The sequence below is a fragment of the Helianthus annuus genome, chromosome 15 (assembly GCF_002127325.2).
Source record: "Helianthus annuus cultivar XRQ/B chromosome 15, HanXRQr2.0-SUNRISE, whole genome shotgun sequence".
Taxonomy (NCBI): domain Eukaryota; kingdom Viridiplantae; phylum Streptophyta; class Magnoliopsida; order Asterales; family Asteraceae; genus Helianthus; species Helianthus annuus.
In genome coordinates this window covers 162575361-162600038 of record NC_035447.2, presented here as the reverse complement: position 1 = coordinate 162600038, position 24678 = coordinate 162575361, and the positions used below count along the sequence as shown (strand labels likewise).

The 24678-nt window shown below is 38.2% G+C and overlaps 1 protein-coding gene across 1 annotated transcript in view; it reads right to left on the bottom strand.

Moving 5' to 3' along the window:
• The window catches only part of LOC118487558 (putative leucine-rich repeat-containing protein DDB_G0290503), an 80347-nt gene extending 58961 nt beyond the window's left edge, over positions 1-21386 (bottom strand). Inside the window, exons 1-6 of the mRNA XM_035984499.1 lie at positions 20100-21386; positions 18917-20012; positions 14106-14173; positions 10814-11327; positions 10379-10756; positions 7005-10293 (exon numbers count right to left, since the gene is read on the bottom strand). Coding sequence (XP_035840392.1) covers positions 7005-10293; positions 10379-10756; positions 10814-11327; positions 14106-14173; positions 18917-20012; positions 20100-21386 — 6632 coding nt within the window. The remainder of the gene's footprint in view (positions 1-7004; positions 10294-10378; positions 10757-10813; positions 11328-14105; positions 14174-18916; positions 20013-20099) is intronic.
• Positions 21387-24678: the final 3292 nt, after the last annotated feature.

Below are 24678 nucleotides of genomic sequence, written 5' to 3'. Positions count from 1 at the left end.
CAGGCAGGTATGCGAAGATATTAGGGGGATGATCATCCCGTATATTCTAGACTAGGTTTACTTGTATCGCGGCCTACCAGGCTGGTGTGCGAAGAATAGTAAATTACAGTTCGCGGCCTTCCAAAGGCAGGTGTGCGAAGTCAGTCATAATATCGCGGCCAACCCTTGGCAGGTGTGCGAAGATCAGTTCAATAAGTGTTACTAGTCTAGTCGTAGTTCAATCAGCTGAGTATGTACCATGGTTCATCAATTCACATCACTACGTTCCAGTATAAACAAGTACCAATAAGTAATCAATCCCATTCCCACCCTGGGAACCCCATGCCTTGGCTGTGTGAACTCACCTTGGTTTGCTCTGTATGTTATTGCTTCTAGTGTTTATAAATCTCTAAGTCCGTTACTCACGACCTAGGATATATTGCACATGATTCATTCCATTAGGGTTCACAATCTTCGATATTGAAACAACTGTGTTTTTGTGTGCTTATTGTGTACAGGATGATATCACATAGACTGTTCGTACATGTAGGATCATACAGTTACATTCAGCATCATACGATCATAAACAGAATCATACATCACGTAAGCAGTTAATTGTATTCACGTAATTCATACGTCACACTTCTGCATTTCACAATTCAGTCTAACATGGTGATTAACAAGTTTGTCACTATTAACATACTTCGCATACTCGACAGCGTTGATAAACTTAACAAGTTTAACTGAGTCAATGACTTAAGAAAACGACATATACACCTTATCCGATTCAATCATTTTATAATACACATTCATGGTCTCAAATTAAACGTACACAGAGTCAGACAGGGCCTTGCCCTTCTCAATAGCTCAGACAAGTGTGGGGGGGGGGGGGTTTCCCCTGTTTAAAACTCAGATAAGAAAATGGTGAGGGCTTTAAAGGTCGGGCAAGATATCAAGTCACAAAATTCAGAACCCCCTTACATGCATAAGGCTCGGACAAGTGTTTGGGCCACAAACTCGGACCTATGGGGAGTGGGATCAAACTCGGACCACATTAAGTATGTTAAACTCAGACAACCTTCAACTATTTAACTCGGTCATAATGTTTATTCAAATAAAGTCGGACTAGGGGAGAGTTCCTTAAACTCGGACAAGATGCTCAACAAAGTCGGACCTCTCTTGCATTCCAAACATAAAAATTCGGACATGATCAGCCTTTTAAACTCGGACCCCTCTCTAATTAATTAAACTCGGACCTTGTGAACATAATAAACTCGGTCCATGTGTTACTTAATAAACTCGGTCATCAAACCATTACAAAACTCGGGACTCATTTCTATTCATTAAATTCGGACCCCACTTGATGGATTAAACTCAGACTATACCTGATTAAATAAACTCGGGTAACAATCAACAAGCAAGGTCGGACCTAAAAGACATGAACATACTCGGACATATAGTGATTAACAAACTCAGCTCACTTTGATTTATTTAAACTCAGACATTTGTGTTTTACTAATAAACTCGGGCAACAAAACAAGCAATTAACTCGGATCCATTGTACCTCAATAACTCGGACATAACAACTACATAAACTCAGACTTACGCATCAATTAACACCCAGAACTGATTGAACAGTTACGAATACATCAAGACGTCAGTTACGTTTATTCATAATCCAGAAAACCCTAATTCGAGCCATCGCATAGCAGGATTCCAACTAACAGTTTGCATTTCTTCACATACCATGCATCCAAATCATTAAGCAATTGATTATATGACTAATTAACATTCTTATCACCATAATCAGAATTCAAACAATTATCACAGAACATCATGTAAAGAGCTAGGGTTTGCAAGGATTACAAGAATCAAGAATTTATGTAAATCAAACAATCAATTAAGGTTTTCATGAACACATAATCAATAAACAATTACCTTGAGATGATTCTAGAGAAATAGAGAAATCGAAAGTGATGAATGCCTTGTGCCAATGATGGTGGTGATGATGATTGCTAGAGAAATGAATTGTACGTGCTTTGTTTTCTTGTGTGTGATTTAGTGAAGAATTAGGGTTAAGTATCATATAAGTTCCACTAATTACTCTACACACCCTTAATTGTTACATTTTACACAAGCACACCATCTCACAACAATTTCACAATTTCACCACCAATTTTATGCACTAGACAAGTCTTTTCACAATTAACACGTAACCGAACACATTCACATAATATACTTCGTTGTATCAAAACGTTAGCGTTCCATAACGAATTAAGTGTGCAAATAACTACTAAACAAACAACGAATGTGCAATAAATGCGAAATAGAAATCTTGGAAATTCGAGTTGTCACACACGGCCCCGTGCCGGGCGAAGTTTTTGAAATTTTTTTTTTATGTGCTCGTGTGCATGCCCCTTATTTCCGAAAAATGATTTACTGGTTTTTAAACGTACACTTACCTGTAACATGTCGGGTACGAGTTTATTCGTTAACCGTTTGAAGTGAGATCTCCTCTTCCTCATCCTCAATGGATCCTCGGTAGAGTTTCAGCCGTTGGCCATTGACTTTAAATGGTGTCCCATTTCGAGTTTTAATTTCTACTGCACCGTGTGGAAAAACATGGGTGACGGAAAAAGGTCCTGACCACCTAGATTTTAACTTACCAGGAAATAATCGAAGTCGTGAATTAAACAATAGAACTTGGTCTCCAACCCGAAATTCATTAGATTTAATATATTTATCATGCAAATTTTTCATTCTTTCCTTATAAATTTCGGAATTAGAATATGCATAATTCCTAAGTTCGTCTAATTCGTTTATTTGACAAAATCGATTTTTACCGGCATTTTCCAAATCTAAGTTTACGTTTTTTATTGCCCAGTAGGCTTTGTGAGCTATTTCTACTGGCAAGTGACAACTTTTTCCATAGACGAGTTTATATGGGGTTGTGCCTATAGTGGTTTTATAAGCAGTTCGAAAAGCCCATAAAGCGTCGTCTAATTTATCGGCCCATTCTTTTTTATTTATTCCTACGGTTTTTTCAAGTATTCGTTTTAAACCTCGATTAGTCACTTCGGCTTGTCCATTTGTTTGAGGATGATATGCCGTTGAGACCCGGTGATAGACCCCATACCTTGTTAATATTTTTTCGAGTTGATGATTGCAAAAATGGGTACCTCTATCACTTATCAAAGCCTTTGGTGTCCCGAAACGAGAGAACAGCTTTTTCAGAAATTTTACCACTATTCTTCCATCATTTGTTGGAAGAGCCTCGGCCTCTGCCCATTTAGACAAATAATCGACTGCCACAAGTATATATTTGTTTCCCTTTGAAGGTGGGAAGGGTCCCATGAAATCGAGTCCCCACACATCAAAGATTTCACAGACGAGAATGCCATTTTGAGGCATTTCGTTTTTGGAAGAAATATTACCTGATCTTTGGCATGCATCACATGTCTTTACAAGGTTTTGAGCATCCTTGTAAATGGTCGGCCAGTAAAATCCTGAATCAAATACCTTTCGTGCGGTACTTGCGGCACCATGATGTCCTCTGTATGGACCTTCATGACAATGATGGAGAATTCTTCGTGCTTCATTACCATAGACACACCTTCGGATGAGCTGGTCAGCACACATTTTGAAAAGATAGGGGTCTTCCCAAAAGTAATGCTTTACATCAGCAAAGAATTTCTTTCTTTGATGATGTGGCCATCCTTTGGTGACTACACCGCTAGCTAAGAAATTAGCGTAGTCGGCATACCATGGTTCTTGTCTACTCTCTATCATTTCCAAGGATTCCGTGGGAAATTTTTCGTTGATTTGCTCGTCCCTGGTTGTCTCCAAAGCTGGGTCTTCTAAGCGTGAGAGATGATCTGCAGCAGTGTTTTCTGCTCCTCTTTTGTCCTTGATTTCAATGTCGAATTCTTGGAGGAGTAGAATCCATCTTATCAAACGGGGTTTTGCGTCTTGCTTCTTGAAGAGGTACCTGATGGCTGCATGGTCTGTATAAACTACTGTTTTAGAAAGAACAAGATAAGAACGAAATTTATCAAAAGCAAATACCACCGCTAGTAATTCTTTTTCTGTAGTTGTATAATTTTCTTGCGCATCATTAAGAGTTTTACTAGCATAATAGATTGGGTGGAAATGTTTTTCTTTTCTTTGTCCCAAGACTGCTCCAACAGCGAAGTCACTTGCATCGCACATGATCTCGAAAGGAAATTTCCAATCTGGCGCTATCATGATAGGTGCATTGACTAGCATTTCCTTGAGGGTTAGAAATGCTTGATTGCATTCCTTGTCAAAGATGAAGGGTGCATCTTTTTCAAGTAATTTTGTTAGAGGCCTTGAAATTTTTGAAAAGTCTTTGATAAACCTTCTATAAAATCCGGCATGTCCTAGGAAACTTCGGATTGCTCGCACGGAGGATGGAGGGGGTAATCGAGAAATAGTCTCTATTTTTGCTCGATCAACTTCCATTCCTTCGCTTGAGATTTTGTGACCGAGTACTATTCCCTCTGTTACCATGAAATGACATTTTTCCCAGTTAAGGGCGAGGTTAGTTTCCTCACATCGGGATAGCATTCGTTCAAGATTATCGAGGCATTGGTCATATGAGTCTCCAAAGATGGAAAAGTCATCCATGAAGACTTCCATTGTCTTTTCGATCATATCATGGAAAATGGCGACCATACAACGTTGGAATGTTGCAGGCGCATTACATAGACCGAATGGCATGCGTCGATATGCAAAAGTTCCGTAGGGACATGTGAAAGTTGTTTTCTCTTGGTCTTCCGGTGCTATCGGTATTTGAAAGTAACCTGAAAAACCATCTAAGAAACAATAAAATTTATGACCGGATAATCTTTCTAACATTTGATCAATGAAGGGTAAAGGAAAGTGGTCTTTCCTAGTTGCTTCATCTAATCGCCTATAATCTATACAGACTCTCCATCCTGTGACGGTTCTTGTTGGTATTAATTCATTTTTCTCGTTAGTTATTACCGTCATACCTCCTTTCTTTGGAACTACTTGAACTGGACTTACCCACGGGCTATCGGAGATAGGGTAGATTAGTCCGGCGTCGAGTAGTTTGATGACTTCATTCTTAACCACTTCTTGAACATTGGGGTTCACTCTTCGTTGTGGTTGAATTACCGTCTTGTAGTCATCATTCATTAAAATTTTGTGCGTGCACATGGAAGGGCTTATTCCTTTAATATCTACAAGCTTCCAAGCGATCGCATTTTTGTGTTTTTTAAGTAAGTTAACTAATTTTTCTTTTTCTATATTACTTAATTTAGATGAAATAATTACGGGTAAACTACCTTCTTTGCCTAGAAAAGCATATTCCAAACCTTTAGGAAGTTCCTTGAGCTCAATGGGTGGGTCTTTAGAAGACACCTTATTTTGTGGCTCATCTAGATCAAGAACCTTAAAAGTTTGTTCTATGGCTATCTCTTCTTCGACAAAGTGGTCCTCTTCGTTGGTTGTATCGGGTGGTTCAGCTTCATCTTCAATTAGGGGGTCATTGTTACCAAAAGGATATTTCATTGAGCGCTCAAGATCTATGCTCCTTTTGAATGCCCCTAATTGAAGAGGTAGATTGTTGAATTTCCGGTTTTTCAAAGCTCTATGAGTTTGTACAAAAGGTTTTCCCAAGACTAGGGGGGCATCATCTAGGATGACGAAGTCGGTTGGGATTACCATTTGATTTGTTTGAACCAAAACATCTTCAACTACACCGATTGATTTTATTACTTTCCGATTGGATAGAAAAATGGGTATTTGAAGTGGAGTAAAATCACTAACACTTAATTTTTCAAAAATATAGTTAGGCATTATGTTAACGCAAAGATCCTTATCGATGGTGATATTACTAATAAATGAATTTTGAAAGAAACATGGAACCGGTGTAATGTTAATTTCAAAAGGGTCTTCTTTTATTAGCGAGGTTTGATCATTAGTTAACTTAACGCTTACTAAGTCTTTGATTTTAGCACTAGTGTTTAACTCTTTTAAAAACTTAGCATGAGGGGTTCTTAAACAATGGTTTTCGAAAGTAGGTGATAAGAGGTTAATTTCTTCAAAATTAGACTCTTCTTGAATTTTAACATTATCGGACTCACCATTTTCGTTGTTTAACTCATGTGTCGGTTTTTCACTTTCTTGTTCTTCCATTTTTACACTTTCAACTATCTCTACGTTATTATTATTTTTTACTTCTTCTCTTGCGCGGGATTCCTCTTCCCTTGCGCGAGATTCTTTTATGCAACGTTCGATAGTTTTAATGTGTTCTAATATCCTATTGGTCACTTCGGTGAGATTGAAAGAATTTGGATCCTCAAAGCTTGAATCCGGTTGTTCGATCCTTGGCTCCTCATAGTACTCATATGAAGTAGATGGTTCAAACCATTGTTCTTCATTGTAAGTATATGATGGATAAGGGTCGAAACTTTGTTCTTCATAGTACTCATATGAGGTGGGTTGTTGTTGGTCCCTGGTTGATCGGGATCTTCCTGTTAATGAGAATGTCACACTTATGATTGCTGTGCGGAATCCAGCAAATCATATACAGATACAGAAAGACATATGATTTCCATGTTCAACAGTCTGCAATTCAATTGAAATATATGACAAGATACAAGTTCCAGTTGATCACAGACTTCAGCTCTCTGGGTTACAAACAGATTCAAAAGTCCTAAATGAGCTGACAGAACTTCTATTTATAGGCAAGTCAGAATAAGCTAAGTGCTGTCCGATCGGTTAGGCTAACCGATCGGTTGGGCCACCCGATCGAACAGCTGTTCGATCGGTTAGGCTGTTCGATCGGCTAGGCCAGCCGATCGGCTTACAAAGCAGCACTTTTACAAAACAAACCCTGTATTCTGACGCCTTATACATTAAACTATACAACTTTAACAAAATAAAGACTTTAAGCTGACGGAAGCTACAGACGTTTATGTACTAACAGACTCCCCCTCGGATGAAGCTGTAGTCCCTTCCAGCAAAGTCTTGATTACCTCCTGTTGCGTCTTCTATCTCGTGCCTTTTGTTTTCTCTTCTCTTCTCGATCAGCTAACATTTGTCTTCTCTTATGTCTTCCCTCTGTTATCCACCAATTTCTGTACACTGGATCTCCATCTCTTTTTCTGTCCCACTTAGGGATCTTGTTCTCTTCAGACTCTATGGGTGTCTGATCAGTAGGAGGTACAAATCCAAGATTTCGTCTTCCTCTTTCAACAGCTTTTCTCTGAATTTCCTTGGATCTTAAACTTCTCTTGTACACCTTTAGAAATTCATCAACCTCTAGTTCTCTCCATGAGGTTTTCCAGTTCTTACCAGAGTTGATTTCTTTAGCAAAACAGACATCAACTACACTCTGGTACTGCTGAGCAATGGCTTTGTCTTTCTTGTCATAGATTATCTTGTTGACAAACAAGCAATCTATGTCTTTCTTTGAGCAATTTACCAGCCACATCGGGTCTAGAATACAAATTTTCCTAGCTTCACCAGTGTCTTTATCGTACAAAGAGATCACAGCTTCAGCAGTAGAAGGATTATAGAGCCATGCTTGAAATAAATCATAGAAATCCTGCTCAATAGCCCTTAAAGGCATGCTCTTCAAACATTTTGGCGGTTTGACATCAAGAGTAACGTCCTTCTCACCTTTAGCTGTATACTTCACAATTCTTTTAGGAAACTGTGGTTTCCAATCTGGATAATTGATCGTTGCTTGATACTTGATGTAATTCCACAGCTTCTGGTCTCTCTGTTTTACTTCAGGACCGTAGTAGAGTTGTTTAATATTCTTTGTAACCACCAATTCATCTACGTCCCACCAAGGTAAGGTAGCAAGATCAGAAATGCACCTGAAGTATTGAACACCTTGCTCTCTTCGAATTGCATAAACATTCAAGTCTTCCAGATACCCCCAAGAAAGAATATCACCCCAAGATAAGTCTTTATCATGAGTAAAATACTGTAGGGCTCTAAGAGGCTTTCTTTCCTTTGGCATTGATCTGAACCATTTCTTTCTCTCTTCAGCAGAAATTTCTCTTGGAACTGGTTCAGGCATATCAGCAGATGCAACTCTTTCTTCAATTTTTCTTTTCAATAATTCTGCATTCATGTCTTCAAATAACTCTGTGAATGTAGGAAATGCCATGTCTTCACCTTCATAGTGAAAATCTATTCTATCTTCTTCCGAATCTGAATCAGTCTCTATGGTCACATTATCATAAAATTCTGCTTCAAGTGGAAATTGTGGTTCAAAGTTTTTAATCGGAGACTCTGGGATTTCATCTTCGATATCAAATTTAAACTTCCCATCTTCTAACCCCAACTCCTCAAGCATTTCAGCTCTTGTTCTGATAATATCTACTTCTCCTTGATGATATTCAGAAAGAGAAATAAAAGTAGATGTGAGTTGATGTACCTGATCACCGGATTGGTTTCCAGAAGATGACCCTTCACACTCTGCATCATCATTCTGTTCATTCACTTCATCATTCATGAGTTCATTTACTTTATCTTGAACAGATGGATCATTGATTAGCAAACCCGACGTGCCTTGATCATCATCATCATCATCAGGCTTATCAACATCATCGTATTTATCGTCTGCTTTATCATCTTTATCATCATCTTCATCTTCTTCCTCCCAAAAATCACTATCAGATTCTTCTTCCACTTCTCCTCTAGCTATCTTCCCTTGATCCTTTAATTCAAAAAATCTTAACAGCTTGGCAGATTCTTCTTCACTATAGGGCACTCTATAGGCTTTTCCAACTAATACAAACTTGTCGGTAGAGTACTCCAGTAGTAATACTTCTTTAGCCTTTTTCTTTTTTTGTATGATTTGAACGTCTCTCAAAACATTCTCCGGAATAATAGGCTCTACAGATTCACCAACCATAATAAACTCTGGTTCATGAACTGCTTCATTTTCTGCTTCCACCATTTCTTCATCATTTACTGTAACATCTTGAGCATCCACCATTTCAATTTCTGGTTGAGAAGATGATCCACCTACCTCAAGTTGATTTTGTGAAGATCCAACAACTTCAACTTCTTCTGCTATGCCTTTATTTTTCAGGTTAGCTTCTTCAGCAAGCTGTCTTTCTCTTTCTTTCCTTCTTTCATTTGCCTTGATAATGTCAACTTGATCAAAAGCCGCGTGGATGTTCACCTTCAGATGTGCTTCAATCACAGCCGTAATCATTTCTAGTTGCTTATCTTTCATCACCTTATCTGCTCTCATAGCTTCCATCAATAGCTTCATTGCCTTCATTTCATTTGTCGAAGCTTCATTCATCTCATTTAAGAGTTGATTCAAAGTCTGATTGATATTCTGCAAGTCTTTGACTTTGGCGTTCAATGCAGCAATTTCATCAGTAAGTGCGCTAATAAGTTCTGCATTATCTTTTATATCTTCCTTCATTTCATTCAATTTTTCATCTTTTGTAAACACTGCATCCATTACGTCTTCGTGCCGTTTCTCCAACTCATCAATCATTTCCTTCAACTTTATTTGTACAGCTTCGTTTTCTTCCTTTTCCTTTTCCAAGGCTTTAACTTTTTCTTCCAATTCTTTCATCTTTTTATCATGAAATAGGTCTCCCTCACTCTCTGGCATATCTTTAAAGAAATCTCCAGTAGCACCACCCAAGCTATCAAAATCTAAGTTGAAATAATCTGTCTTTCGTTGTGATGATTCTGGAATATCATGACGATCAGATGTTTGTTTAGCAGATTTGACTCCGGTGATCTCCACATAATCATCATAAGAAGTTTGTGTTTCTATTGGAATTTCTGTTAAAGGAACTTCTTTTGGTATCTCAACTACAGGACTAGTTTCAGCAGTGTCCTGTTTCTTCTTTCCTTCCTTCTCTTTTTGTGATTTAGCATTCTGTTTCTTTGCTCTAACCACTCTTGGAATATCACCGGTGCGAGTAGCTTTTCTTTTCTTTCTGTTTTTCTGGGAATCCTCAGGATTGTACAGTGAATCTTCATCTTCAGAATTCTTTCTTTTCTTTAAAGGTCTTTTCTTCAGTTGTACCTTTCCTTTTCCCACTGTCTCTTTGACCAGTTCAGATTCAGATAAAGTTTCTTCTGAATCTTCATTACTGGAGTTCTTTTGAGCTTCCTCTTCTTGACTAACTTTCTTTTGAGCTTGTGCTTGTTCAGCCTCTTCATGCTTTTTAAAATAGCTTTCCAAAGTCTCTTCTAAACCAACACCTTTATCAACCACCTCCCTCGGTTCTATGACAGGTTCATCAATTTGCTTTCTTTGAGGTTCTTCAGAAGACCCTGCAAAAACAATTATTTAAAGCAAAATTAGTAACAATTTTCATAACATACTCTAAGAATCATATAGCTCCCCCTATCACTGTACCCTTTGCTGTTTCTTTAATTACAACCACAGGGGTCGACTTTGGTGTTCTCTTTCTCTTTCCATCTTTGATACACCACCATCTGGTTTTCTTTTCAATCATTTCACTCATCTTATTGTCTTCATTGTCTGAATCACTATTATCATGTCTCCATTTATCATTTTCAGGAGCTACGTATGATTCATCCTTTAATGCACAGATCAACTCTTTTGTTTTAGCATCCTTCTCCTTTGTGATTCTCAGAATAGCAGTCTTATTCACTTCAGCCATTGCCATAATATCATCATTATTCTTTGGCAAATCCTTAACTTTGTCATCCAAGATCATCATAATGAATCTTGGGTACATAATGTATTTGTCTTTCCCGGCTAAGCAATTTTCTTTTAAAAATTCAAAAATCACTTGTGAAATATTGTATTTCCTGTTCAGCACAATACTTACAACAATGTTCATTATGTAGTCAGACACCTCATCATAGGCTCCCTTTCTGTGAGATAGGGAATGCACTAAGCAATGCATTAAGTATCTGTATTGTTTCGAGAAACTCCTTTTGAACATTTTTCCGTTGATGTGTGAAGAAAATCCTAATCTACACCATAGCCCTTTAGCAAGACGTTCTGACATGATCGTTGGATCATTGTCAGAATCTTGTAAATCAAGAACCCTTCTTATGTCCTCTACTCCAAACAGTACTTCAACATCAATATCCTTGTTGTTTTCATCTTTCTTCTTGACTACTGCATGAATTTTATTATCCTTTTCTTCAAACCTTGCAGTGTCCCAGAATCTTCTAACATGAGATTCATAAACTATTGTTGTATCAGACAATGCCTTAGCAATTCTGCTTTTTCTTAAGCACTCAGCCATTTTTTCTGCTTCTGTTCCTTTTGTAGAGACCTCATCAATTGCACTTGGAACATTGTGTCCTTTGTTAGTGTCTTTTCCTCGTCCCTGTGAAAAATTTAAACATTAGATATAGAGACTTGAAACACTTGAAACATTTAGAGTGATAGAACAGTGAATCGAATGGATTGTTCAATCGAACAGTATTTGCTGTTCGATCGAATAGGAATGATGTGTTGAAAGAACCTTTGCTGTTCGATCGGCTGGTCTGATCGATCGAGTGGTCTACTCGATCGGCTAGCAAAATACTGTTCGATCGATTAGCAAAAGACTATGCAAGATATCTATGGTCATCAAACAATGCTACTTGAACGGCTAGAACAATGCTATTCGATTGGTTAGCAAGTTGCTATTCGATCGACTAACAAATCTCTGTTCGATCGGTTAGCAATGAGATATGCAAATGGTTAGCAAAATGCTGTTCGATCGACTAGCATAAAGCTGTTCGATCGGCTAGTAAAATACTGTTCGATCGGCTAGTAAAATACTGTTCGATCGGCTAGCAGAATGCTGTTCTAACGACTAGCATTTTACTACTCGAAAGATTAACCAAGATAGTCATGCATATATGAGATAATGCAATGCTGTTCGATCGGCTAGCATTTGCTGTTCGATCGGCTAGACTAACCGATCGGCTAGCAAATGACTAAACAAGAACAACATACATCAGATTCACTCTAACACTTTAACTAATGACAAAATATATCATGGCACACATTTCAAAGCAGAAAAACAAAAGATTTAAACATTATTCATAAATGAAAACATGATGCTGTTCGTTCGGCTGGTCTAGCCGATCGGCTAGCAACATCTTCATCATGAAGAACATTCAAATAATCATGAAGAACAACCTAACAGATATCTCAAAATTGAACACAGATTATTATTCTTCCTGATATCGACATCAAAACCCTGTTTTTATTTTCTCTAAAAACAACCTAAAACCTGTTCAAATCTTCATCTAAAGTTCCGACTGACGTCACTTTCATTCTTAGATCTATCAAGCTTAATTAAGATTTTGCAAAAATTAAACCGGTAATCTTGTAGATCAAGCAATTCCGATCAAAACCCTATTCTCAGAATCATCTAACTCTTTCTTAATCTTTCCTAATCTTGATTTTTCAATGAAGAACATCAAATAGTTAAGAACATGAATGAAATCACTGATTCAAAGATTGAATGACATACCTTTACCATTTGTGATGATGAGTGAGCCAACAACACAAATTTGAAATGAAAAAGGAATCAAGAATCTTCAAGAACAATGAATCGAGTAGCAGTCTGTTCGATCGGAAATGAAAAGGTTTTCTAGAAGCCTTGACTGCCTATTTATAGGTATGACCTGATCGATTGGCCTAACCGATCGGCTAGCCTAGCCGATCGGCTAGCTGTTCGAACCAAAGATCATGACCTCTTTACTCGAATAACTTTTGACCCTTTTTCTGATTTTGAACCTTTTCATATTTTATCAGTGAATGAGAAATCCATTTAAGCATCTAGGTCCAAGTTAATGACCCTAGAAACTTAATTCGTCTACCAAGTTCAACTTAATGACCTTGGTTGACCTGAAGCAAAAACACACTGATTGTTTTTCAAAGATTTTTCTTGAAAATTTACAAGTTACAAATTAATGAACTTGTATTTTGATATTTCAAAACTCTCTGTTTGTGATTAGCTCCCAACTCGCCTTTTCAGTACAGGATCAACTTTCTGCATTTGCATCAGACTGTGAATCTGATGATACGCTTTCTACCTTGGTTTGTCAAAAATAAAGTAGAAATGTAAAATATATTTTTGTATTTTCAATGCATGAAATAGATCAAAAGAAGACTGAAATATTAACAGGAATGAAAGTAAATCTTATTTACAAACCTCTTTGTGAGTTTGTGTAAGAGGATCATATCAGTTCATGAGACAAATCACTAGCACCGTTAAGCTTTTAATCGTTTTAAGTTCTAAACGATTCACCTCGATTGACGATATAGTTGTCCTCTTAAATTTTCACACAATTTTCAATCTATTCAGGATACGATTTAGATGTTTTAGGAACTTAGCTCAATTCATGTGTCCCACCTCTTGAATATACTCCCGTATCCAGAATCTCAATATTCAGTCTTACAGGCAAGAATATTACAATGATGTCTGTACATAATTTAGGGGTTAAATGCGAGAACTGAGGGATCTCAGGTCAGAACTTCCGTTCAGCAGAGAGATATCAGCTTCGACTTAGCAGTGTGTCCCCTTTAGAGGATCTTTTTAGCTACAACAGATGATTATCAATTTTATTGTCTAATCACTGAGGGCTAGAATGCTATGTTTCAAGCATTTACTGCAAAGCATTATCCAGGGACTAGGTCAGAACTACCGTTCAGCAGAAGTCCCGGAATAATACCCCAGACATCATAGAGTATTAACACCTAGTATATCAGAATACGAGACCTTTCAAACGAGATTTCAGGGGTTACCTATATATCCAAGTAGTGTTCCCCACAAATTTCGCAAGTTTGAAATTTTATGTTTATATCCCGAATAAATCTACTAAATGTACGAAAACCTATCGTCACATCATTAGTGAGACCGTTTATCACATTTGACATTACATTTCTTTAGCATGCTGTGATAGTCCACTGATGTACTATCATTTCCTCTTTTATCAACAAAACTCATTTTTGCTTTTTCAATGTTTTTGGTATTTTGAAAATTTTATCATGTTTTTGGCTTTTTGAATTTTTACTGTTTTTGTCTTTTCTAAAACTATATATTTACAATATTTACAAATATTTCTATCTCCCCCTAAAGATCAAAACATGTAAAAAGACGACAAACCATTGCAGATTGTTTATCATCATCATCCACAGTGGTTTCTGCATCAACGCTAACAATTCCATCAACCACTGAAAAGAGCATCATACCATTTAGTTTTAAAAGATATTTAAAACGATTTCTGTCAAAAGCTTTGGTATGCAGATCAGCTTTTTGCTCATCAGTGTGGATTTTCTCAATTCGTATCAACTTTTTCTCGAAGCAGTCGCGAATAAAGTGATGACGAATTTCTATATGTTTTGTTTTAGCGTGATGTACCGGATTTTTAGTTATGTTAATTGCAGCCTCGTTATCAACAAAAATAGGAGTGTTAAGAAACTGCAAACCGTAATCGCGCATTTGTTGCTGTATCCACAGGATTTGAGAACAGCAGCTGCTTGCAGATACGTATTCTGCTTCACATGTGGATAGCGCAACAGATGTTTGTTTCTTGCACTGCCAGGTGACCAAGCGAGGTCCAAAGAACTGGCATCCTGCAGTTGTTGATTTCGCATTTTGTTTGCAGCATCCGAAATCCGAGTCGGAATACCCCTCGAGTGTGAAATCGCCTTTTCTAGGATACCATAACCCCAATGATGGAGTTCCTTTCAGGTAGCGTAGTATCCTTTTCACAATGATTAAGTGCGATGCTCTAGGGTTAGATTGAAATCTTGCTGCGAGGCATGTTGGGTACATAATGTCGGGCCGAGAAGCAGTTAGATACATCAAGGAACCAATCATGGATCGATATAGTCGTTCGTCTGCCCTGTCTCCGGTGAGATCTGGGTGAATCCCATGATTTGTTGCTAATGGGGTTGCAGCAGATGAAGAGTCTGACATTCCGAATTTCTCTAGAATATCATGGACGTACTTCGTCTGGTGTATGAAAATTCCTTCAGGAAGCTGATCAACTTGTAATCCTAAAAAGAATTTCATTTCCCCCATTGACGACATTTCGAATTTCTGCTTCATCACTTGCTCAAAATCTTTGCACAAGTTTTCGTTGGTTGACCCGAAAATTATGTCATCCACATAAATCTGAACTATCAGCAAGTGACCATCAACAATCTTTGTGAAAAGAGTAGCATCAATTGTTCCCCGGATGAAGTTATTGGCTAGCAAGTGCTGAGACAAAGTCTCATACCAGGCTCTCGGGGCCTGGTGCAAGCCATATAAAGCTTTATCCAAAAGATACACTTTGTTTGAGTGATGTGGATCGACAAACCCCGGCGGCTGTCCCACATATACTTCCTCTTTCACTTTGCCATATAGAAAGGCCGACTTTACATCAAGCTGATACACTTTGAAATTCTTCCATGATGCAAATGCTAGAAAGATCCTGATGGCTTCGAGTCTTGCTACAGGAGCGTATACCTCTGTAAAATCAATTCCCTCCTGTTGACTGAAACCTTGAACGACGAGCCGAGCTTTGTTTCTGACTACTACTCCTCTGTCGTCCCTTTTACACTTAAACACCCATTTGGTATTTATTTTCCGATGACCTTCAGGTAGATCCACCAGCTTCCAAACTTTCAACTTTTCAAATTGATTCAATTCTTCCTGCATCGCGTTGACCCAGGAATCCTCAGTAAGTGCCTCTTTGTATGTGCGAGGTTCTATCTGCGAAATAAAACAACACAGTGAGAATTCATCTTGTAAAGACTTTACTGAAGAATAAAAACTTGAAAGGCCCTGTTCAAGTTGACGTCTGGTGCGAACTCCTGATTGCAAATCTCCTATAATCTGTTCCTCTGGATGATACGAAAGAGTTCGAGGCATCACTTCGTCTGGAACATCTACATTTCCTTCTAGATTTGTAACATTCTGTTCAGCATCTTGCTCACTAACTTGGTTTGTTTGACTTAATACCTGGATTTGCTCCCCCTCAAGGTCTGAATCACTATCATCAAACACTGGCATATTTTCAGCTTCTTGATTATCATTTACCACTGACTGATTACCAGGAGCAACTTCATCCTCATGATCACCAGTATTGCTAGGACCTGCTTCATTGTCATTTGATGTTTCACTAGATCTTCTCGTATATTCTGCTGGAAATCTGAGCGATGATTCATATTCTCGAAAAACATCCAGCTCATCAAAGAAATCTTCTTCCTCTTCAGATTCTTTTCTCATGTCAAACGATCCCCAAAGTCTATCATAGTTATAACGCCATGAATCACCAGGATTTTGAGGTGGCATAGTATACCCCTGACATTCAACATTTGCTGCTTCAATAATACGCTTTTCACTTGGAACAAAGACACGCCGTGTAGGACCTGAGTAACCAACAAAGATTCCTTCAAAGCTCTTTGTACCAAACTTCCCATTAGGCTCTATAACCGTGCATGGTGACCCAAACGGCTCAAGATACTTCAGATTTGGTTTGCGTTTATTAATCAGCTCAAAACACGTCTTGTTGAACTTCTTCACAGTAAGAACTCTGTTGAGAGTATAGCATGCAGCAGAAACAGCTTCAGCCCAGAAATTGATTGGTAACTTGGAATCTGCAAGCATTGTTCTGGCTGTCTCGATTAGCGTCCGGTTCTTGCGTTCTGCAACTCCATTTTGCTGAGGAGTATACGGAGCACTAAACTCATGCAGTATACCTCTTTCATCACAGTATTCCTCCATCTTACTGTTTTTGAACTCAGTACCATTGTCACTTCGAATTCTACAAATCGGTCTCTGGTACAGATTCTCAATTTTCTTAAACAAAACTACCAAACTATCAAAGGTTTCGTCTTTCGTTTTCAAGAACATGACTCACGAAAATCTGGAGTAGTCATCAGTCACGACCAAACAGTAAGAATCTCCTGTTATACTTTTAACATTCACTGGACCGAACAAATCCATGTGAAGTCTTTCCAAAGGTCTCGATACTGAATTGACTTGTTTTGTAGGGTGTGACTTTTTCTTCTGTTTACCTCTGACACAGCTTATGCACTCCCCTTCCAGATGAAAACCTTTAATATTCACTCCGGTGACCAAGTCGTTATGCACTAAGTGATTCATTTTCCTTACGTGAATATGCCCCATCTTTCTGTGCCATAACCTTGACTCCTTTTCCGTTGCTCTGGACACAAAACAATGAGCCTGACCCGTGGTTGTAGTAGCAACGCTCATGTCCAACACGTACAGATCGTTGACTCTTGGTGCCCTCATGATGATCCACTCTTCAGGTATCACAAATCCCGGTTTCAAGATTAAACATTCTTTGTCGGTGAAATAGGTAGTATACATCCTGTCACAGATCTGGGAGATACTCAGCAGGTTGTTCTCCAGCTCAGCGATGTAGTTAACTCTCTCAAACGTGATAATACCATTTGATAATGTTCCTTCACCTATGATCCTGCCTCCTTGATTACCCGCAAAACCCACATAGCCACCATTAATGTCATTCACATCATACAGCAATGCGGTCTTCCCTGTCATATGCCTTGAAGCTCCACTATCCATTATCCACCTGGATACAAGTTTTGGAAGATCCTGCACATAACAAATCATCATTTAAACAACTTTCAAGAAAGATGCCGATTCATGCTTCGCAATCCAGGAAGCTCCGGCAATTCAAATTGTTTAGTCAAACATGGAGTCCACCCAGGCCTTATCAGCCTTAGGGACAACCGTGACTTTTGCAACTTGAATTTTGAAATTCTTTGAATTAAGAGGTGGAAAATTTGCATCATAATCAATTTTCATTGATTCTTCAGCATTTTTCACCTCAGGAATTGAGACCTTCTTCTCAATTTTTGTTACAACCTTTGGTTTCCACACTTGTTGAGTTTCAGCACCCCGCTTATAAAATTTACCTTGTTTAGGTACCAACTTCTTCACGTGTTTAGATTTTTCTTTCAAGTTGTTAGTTTGAACAATTTTCTTCTCAACATACATCGGTGCTTTTCCCTTTTTGTCATTTTTTCTTTGTTGAACCTTCACAATTTCAGTCTTAGGTTTTTCAACAGTACACTTTCGTGCAATATGACCCATTTGATTACATTTGAAGCAAGTACGCGTATCAACTACTTGACTTGTGCCTTCAGACTGAATTTGTGAAGCTTTCTTCTCAAAAAATTCTTTGTTAGATTTTGAAAAAATTTTCTGTTCTTCCTCAGCAAGTGAACTTGAGCTGTTCACAAATGTTTTCTTTTTGACATATCTTTTATTTTGATCAAATCTTTTCTGATATGATTTACCCCCCTGATAACCACCTGACCAATTTCTGTTGTTATTATTATAACCACGTGATGAATAGGCAGTTTTCCTGTTATGAACCTTTTCGACCTTTTGAGTGTTTACTGTTGACAACTCGACTTCAATCAATTTAAAAACTTTGGCCAATTTGTTCAGATTCACATTCTCTAATGGAAACTCGGAATCCGAAAACAACTTATCCGATCCTGACATCTTGTACATGACAAGATCAGATTCATCATGTAAGCTGCTTTTGGATTTCTGTTTCGGAATGTATTTGTCTAGAAAACAACCATCCTCCTCAGAAGTGTCACAATCTGGTTTAAGCACATTATCCACCACACTTTTCACCACATCATTTTGGACACCCTCGTCATTGGAAGACGTGAACGTGACATCAATACTCTCAGGGAATGTAACATCATTTTCTTCTTCAATTTCCACCAAACTAGACTGCTTTTTCGTGTAGTTGTCTAAGATTGGCGGTGGAACTCTGTGAAACCCTACACCTTTTCCATCCGAAAACACATCCTCACCAGCTTTGTTTTTCCCTATGGGTTTAGGAACTATGTGCTGCAAAACAAAGCTAGCTGAGCTATAGCTGTTTAATTTTAACTGGATTCTTTCATTTTCAATTTCACTTTCTTGAACCTTCAGTTTTAATTTTGCTATCTCATCCAGTTGTTTGTTGATTGTTTCCTCTTTTATTATCAAAACAGCTCTTAAATGCTCGTTTTCCTTACTTGTTTTTCCATTTCTATCATCACTCTCTTTAACGACATTTTTCAATTTTTCAAATTTTTCAACAACATTTCTGCTTTCAAGAAGAATTTTGTCATGATCAGCTTTAATTTTCAGGTTTTCAGTTTTTAATTCTTTTATTTGTTCAGCTGATTCTTTTGACTCTTTGTCACAATCAAGAATTTGACTTTCAAGTTTTCTAACATTATTTGTCAGATTCTTGATTTTCTCCCCATTGAGGTATGTGACTGTTGTACAAAAGTTGCATTGTTTATTACAACTTTTGCAATCAGCATTGCAATTGTTTTTGTTACCTGACACAGTTGATGACTTAGTTTGACTGACCTGTTTCTTTGACTCAGAATTAGGAGTAGAATCTACCTCAAGTGCTTTGACAGCAAGCACTTTATCAGCCATTTCTCTCAAGTTTTCAGCTGTCATCTCCTGTGCAGTGTTGATCATCCCGGTGTCAATTTTCACAGGTTCTTCTATCTTCTCCTTTTCTCTTCTTTCTTTCTCTCTTTCCTCCTCGATCATTTTCGATGTTGGTGTACCCCACCATTTGTGTTGCCAGTACTCATCCTCTTCTTTGTATTCTTGGATAATGGCTTCAATGTCTATCTTCTTGTAGTCGACAGCAATGTTACCATATTCATCCAAATAACACTCTCTATCTGGATCCCATCGGTTTGCACGTTTTGCTTCCTCATAAACACCTGAGAGTCGGATGATCTTTGCTTCAGCAACCATTTTTCGATATTCGTACTTTTGTTGTTCTGTACGATTATCCTTCCATTGAATTGGTTCATTATGACTCGCCATAAAAGCATAACCAATAGCATCATCTTCAGGTAATACTTCCTTACTCCAATCATATCCTTCATCATCGTAAATCACTGCCAAAGCTCTAGATTTTCCTTTGTTGTCTTCAGATTGCTTTATTCTTGGCGGTTCGGACTTATTCTGATGATAGATAGCTTTCTTGTAGTAGTCATCCTTGAATGGATTCTCAGATTCTTCAACATATGCATTTCGGCATTCTCGTTTGAAGTGGCCTTTCTGTTTGCACTTGAAACACTTCACCTTTGATTTATCAAATCCCAGCTTTGTTGAAGGACCACCGATTGTTTTTCTTCCCGTTATCTCCATAAAGCGTTGTGCACGTCGCACTGCACTCGCCATTGCCCATTGGATATCAATTAACTCCATCTCTTCGGGATCTATCTGATCATAGTCTTCTTTTGTCAGATTAGTATTCCCAATTTTTCCAGCAATCAGCCCCTCATATGATTCTAGCACAGATGCTAGAAACACCATCTGTTGCTTCACAGATTCTTCATCAAAGTTTTGTGCATTCTTCAGATCAACAGCAATATTACATGAGAACTTTGAATCAGAACGATTTGTCGAGGCAGTAGAAATAGAAGTAGACCCACTATGATATCCACTGTGACTTTCTTTGTTTGAGTTGCTTTGATTTTCTTTAGGAGCTGGAGATATGTTTTCGGCAGAAAATGCAGTTTTCGGTGATGAGGCTTTGGGCATCAAACTTTTGGGATAGTATAGTTCTGGATTTTGTTGATATGAATGATTGACTTTGTACGTTTTCTTCAATTCTAGCTCATGGCTTTCCAGTCGTTCAATCACTACATCTGGTTTTAGTTCTTCTGGCGGAATGGTGTTTTTCAACATCAAAGCATAGTACCTCCAGTCCATTTCATCTGGTAAAGAATCGAACAGTTTATCAACTATCTCCTCATCAGGATATTTGATATCATGACGTGCAAGTTCCAATTTAAGATGACCAAAACGTTCGATCATCTTGCAGACTGACTCATTTTTGAAACAACTGAACATATCAAACTCCTTTTTTAGTAGTTTAGTTTTGTTCTTTAAGATTTCTTTACTTCCCAGACATTTCTTTCCCAGTTTATCCCACAAATCTTTGGCGTTGGTGTAGCTGATTAGTGAAATAATATCTTCCCTGACAGATTGAAATAGTAGTGCTACACATTTCTGTTCAGCAACGAATAGATCAATCTCTTCATTACTTCTCAATACTTCACCATTGTTTTTACCCGCAGCATACCCATTTTTCATGCTTTTCCAGCTGGGGAAAGCAAACGCCATCAGCCATTCTTCAAATTTTATTGCCCATCTTGTATAATCTTCAATAGCCATTAACTTTGGAGGACGATTAAAAGTTCCAAACGCGCTTTCTGATTCCCATGCTTCCTTCCTTTTCTCTTTGATTTGATTTGTGTTGGTATTGTTTGATGTAGAATCATCATTTTCTGGATTTCCTGATCCTCCTGAGCTTACAGTGAAACCATACATATCACTAAAAGGGTTTGTGAATATGTCATCCATTTTGAATGTTCCTGTAAAATCAGACAAACACTTAGAAAAATTTTGACTTCTTAAAAACGCTTAACACTAACACTTGAATCGAACAGGGTATTCGATCGAGTAATGTGTTCGATCGAGTAGCTTAGCCGATCGGTTAGACAAATGCTGTTCGATCGATCAGCTGTTCGATCGAATAGGAATCTAGTAAACTTCAAACTTCCTTTTAACAACAATGCAGTCCGATCGATCAGCTGTTCGATCAGATTACTAAGATGATGTCAGCAATAACTTCCAAAATATCTTTGAACGGTTATCTCTTTCAAATTGATGACATCAGCAAACGAATGAATATGCTAATCGATTTGACCAGCTGACATCAGCAAGTTCATGCAGTTTTTCATTGAAATTGTTCAATTTTAACACGAATTTGTTTGAATCTGATTATGAAACTTAGTAGGATTGTAAAATTTGAGATTCCGAACCGATTGATAGTAATTTTATCAAGTTTTATCCATTGAATCTGTTTTAATTTTGAGTTTTTCAAGTTTTATGATGAAAAAGATGAAGAACGGAGAGAAATATGAGAAAGATATAGTAGATCTGCAAGTTTTCCGGTGAAAACTATATCAGAAACAAATTTCCGATGAAATTTGTTCTTCACAATGCAATCTTCGCTTGAATTCAGTTGAATCTCTCTTCAAATCTACAAGAATTTGACTGAAATCGATGAACTATGTCTTCTGGTATCTTCAATCAACATCCATAGCTCTGATACCACTTGTTGGTCCCTGGTTGATCGGGATCTTCCTGTTAATGAGAATGTCACACTTATGATTGCTGTGCGGAATCCAGCAAATCATATACAGATACAGAAAGACATATGATTTCCATGTTCAACAGTCTGCAATTCAATTGAAATATATGACAAGATACAAGTTCCAGTTGATCACAGACTTCAGCTCTCTGGGTTACAAACAGATTCAAAAGTCCTAAATGAGCTGACAGAACTTCTATTTATAGGCAAGTCAGAATAAGCTAAGTGCTGTCCGATCGGTTAGGCTAACCGATCGGTTAGGCTGTTCGATCGGCTAGGCCAGCCGATCGGCTTACAAAGCAGCACTTTTACAAAACAAACCCTGTATTCTGACGCCTTATACATTAAACTATACAACTTTAACAAAATAAAGACTTTAAGCTGACGGAAGCTACAGACGTTTATGTACTAACAGTTGTTCACGCCATGGTTCCTCATAATAAGAGTATGAAGGTGGTGGCTCATATGTTGAATCTTCAAAGTATGAGTATGAAGGCTCATACCTTGGTTCATCAAAATATGAGTATGAGGGAGGAGGTTCATACCTTTGGTCTTCATAGGATGTGTATGAAGTTGATGGCTCGTACCTGGGCTCCTCATAATGGTTGTATGAATTGGATGGTTGATATGAAGTATTATATTGAACCGAGCGTGTGTTACGACAATTAGTGCAATAATTACCCCTATAATCATCCTCATCATAGGTGTAGTTGTAACCTCTTGAGTATTGATCCATAAGAATCACTCAACAGATCACAACTGAGTCTCGGGACCAGAAAACAAAAATAAGACGGAAACAGAAGCTGGACACGGCCCCGTGTTGAGTGAACACGGCCCCGTGTTCAGGGACTGTATCTGGGCGTTTTAATTAAAGTTACTGGTCACGTTGAGCACGGGGGCGTGTTCAGTGAGCACGGCCCCGTGTTCAGACTCTGTATCTGGGTATCTACTCTAAAAGTATGCAGCACGGGGGCGTGTTCAGCGAGCACGACCCCGTGTTCAGGCTACTGTAAATGCAAAAAACTAAACTAAAATGCAGAAAAATGCGCGCGTTTTGAAAAGGTTTTGAAAAACTGATTAGGCCGTCGATTTTAAGCTTTCTTAAAATCCTTGTGTCCCCGGCAGCGGCGCCAAAAACTTGATGCGTGTTAGTGTGTATATATTTTTGATATATATTTAAGCCCTTTTTACACTTTTAGCCAAGTTTTAAATTTATAAAACACGATATTTACTAACACTAAACACACATATGGGCAAGTGCACCCATCGTGGACGTAGTATAGTGTTGGCAAGATACCGAGGTCGTCCAAGGACACAAGAGCTTTTAATACCGGTTTATCCTCAACGTCTAATCAAATCAAAAAGTTAGAAAAATGTTTTAAACTAAGAAAAATAAAAACTAACTAAATGCTGAAAATAAAAATAAAATAAAAACAGATAGACAAGATGAATCACTTGGATCCGACACGTGTATTAGTATAACCTTTGATTATTTTCGCACTTTTGCACTTGTTTAAGAGATTATCTTAGTTATTGTAGTAGGCCCCTCTTTTGAAGGCGACGTTACCCTCAACCCAGTAGTTTGAGTCAGCAAGGATACAATCCTAAAGGGTCGGATTATTGAAAGATAATGAATTAAGTTATTAATGCAAATTATAGTAGGCCCCGCTTCTGGCGGTGACGTTACCCTCGGCTAAGTAGTCTGAGTCAGCAGGGATACAGTCCTAAATAACCGGGTTATAGTATTAATAGTAGTTAACTTATGAGGGGGTCAAAGAGTTTGGATCCCCGCCATCCAATACCTATGGGCATTGAAGGAGATCCTACTAAATTTGACCCAGGTCCCAAGCAGGACCTCTAAACGCTGAACAAGGGCAAGACCCTTACCAAACCGTTCCCTTAACCCCCGACCAGGTAGCCAACATACCTCCATATAGACCGTGGAGATATGAATGGTGAAAATCTTTTATTTTATATAGACAGTAAAATAACGCCAAGACACCACGGACAAACGATAAGGAAAGATCACCTTCAACATAAGTAACTAGTTATTAAAGTCATTAATACAAAACCAAATAAAAAGTGCAAAAGATTAAAAATAAAAAGTATTATACTAAACACTTGTCTTCACCAAGTGATGTAAGAGACTTAGGCAAACATGGCCTTGATTGTCAAGAACTCTTACGATCAATCTTGGATCCCGAGACGACTCACACACTCTACGATGGACAATGGATGATGGTGGTGGATGATGGTGTTATGGTGGTGGTGGGTGGTGGATGAGGTGTGAGAGAGGTGGTGTGCCAAGGGATGAGAGAGAATGAAGCCAAGCTCCTCTATTTATAGGCTGAACAGAAGGCTGGACACGGCCCCGTGTCCGCTGGACACGGCCCCGTGCCCGCCTGACACTCTCTCTCCTCATTAATTGTAATTGCGAATTACAATTAATGCGCCTGCTGTACTTTCACCACGCCCCCGTGCTCGCTGGACACGGCCCCG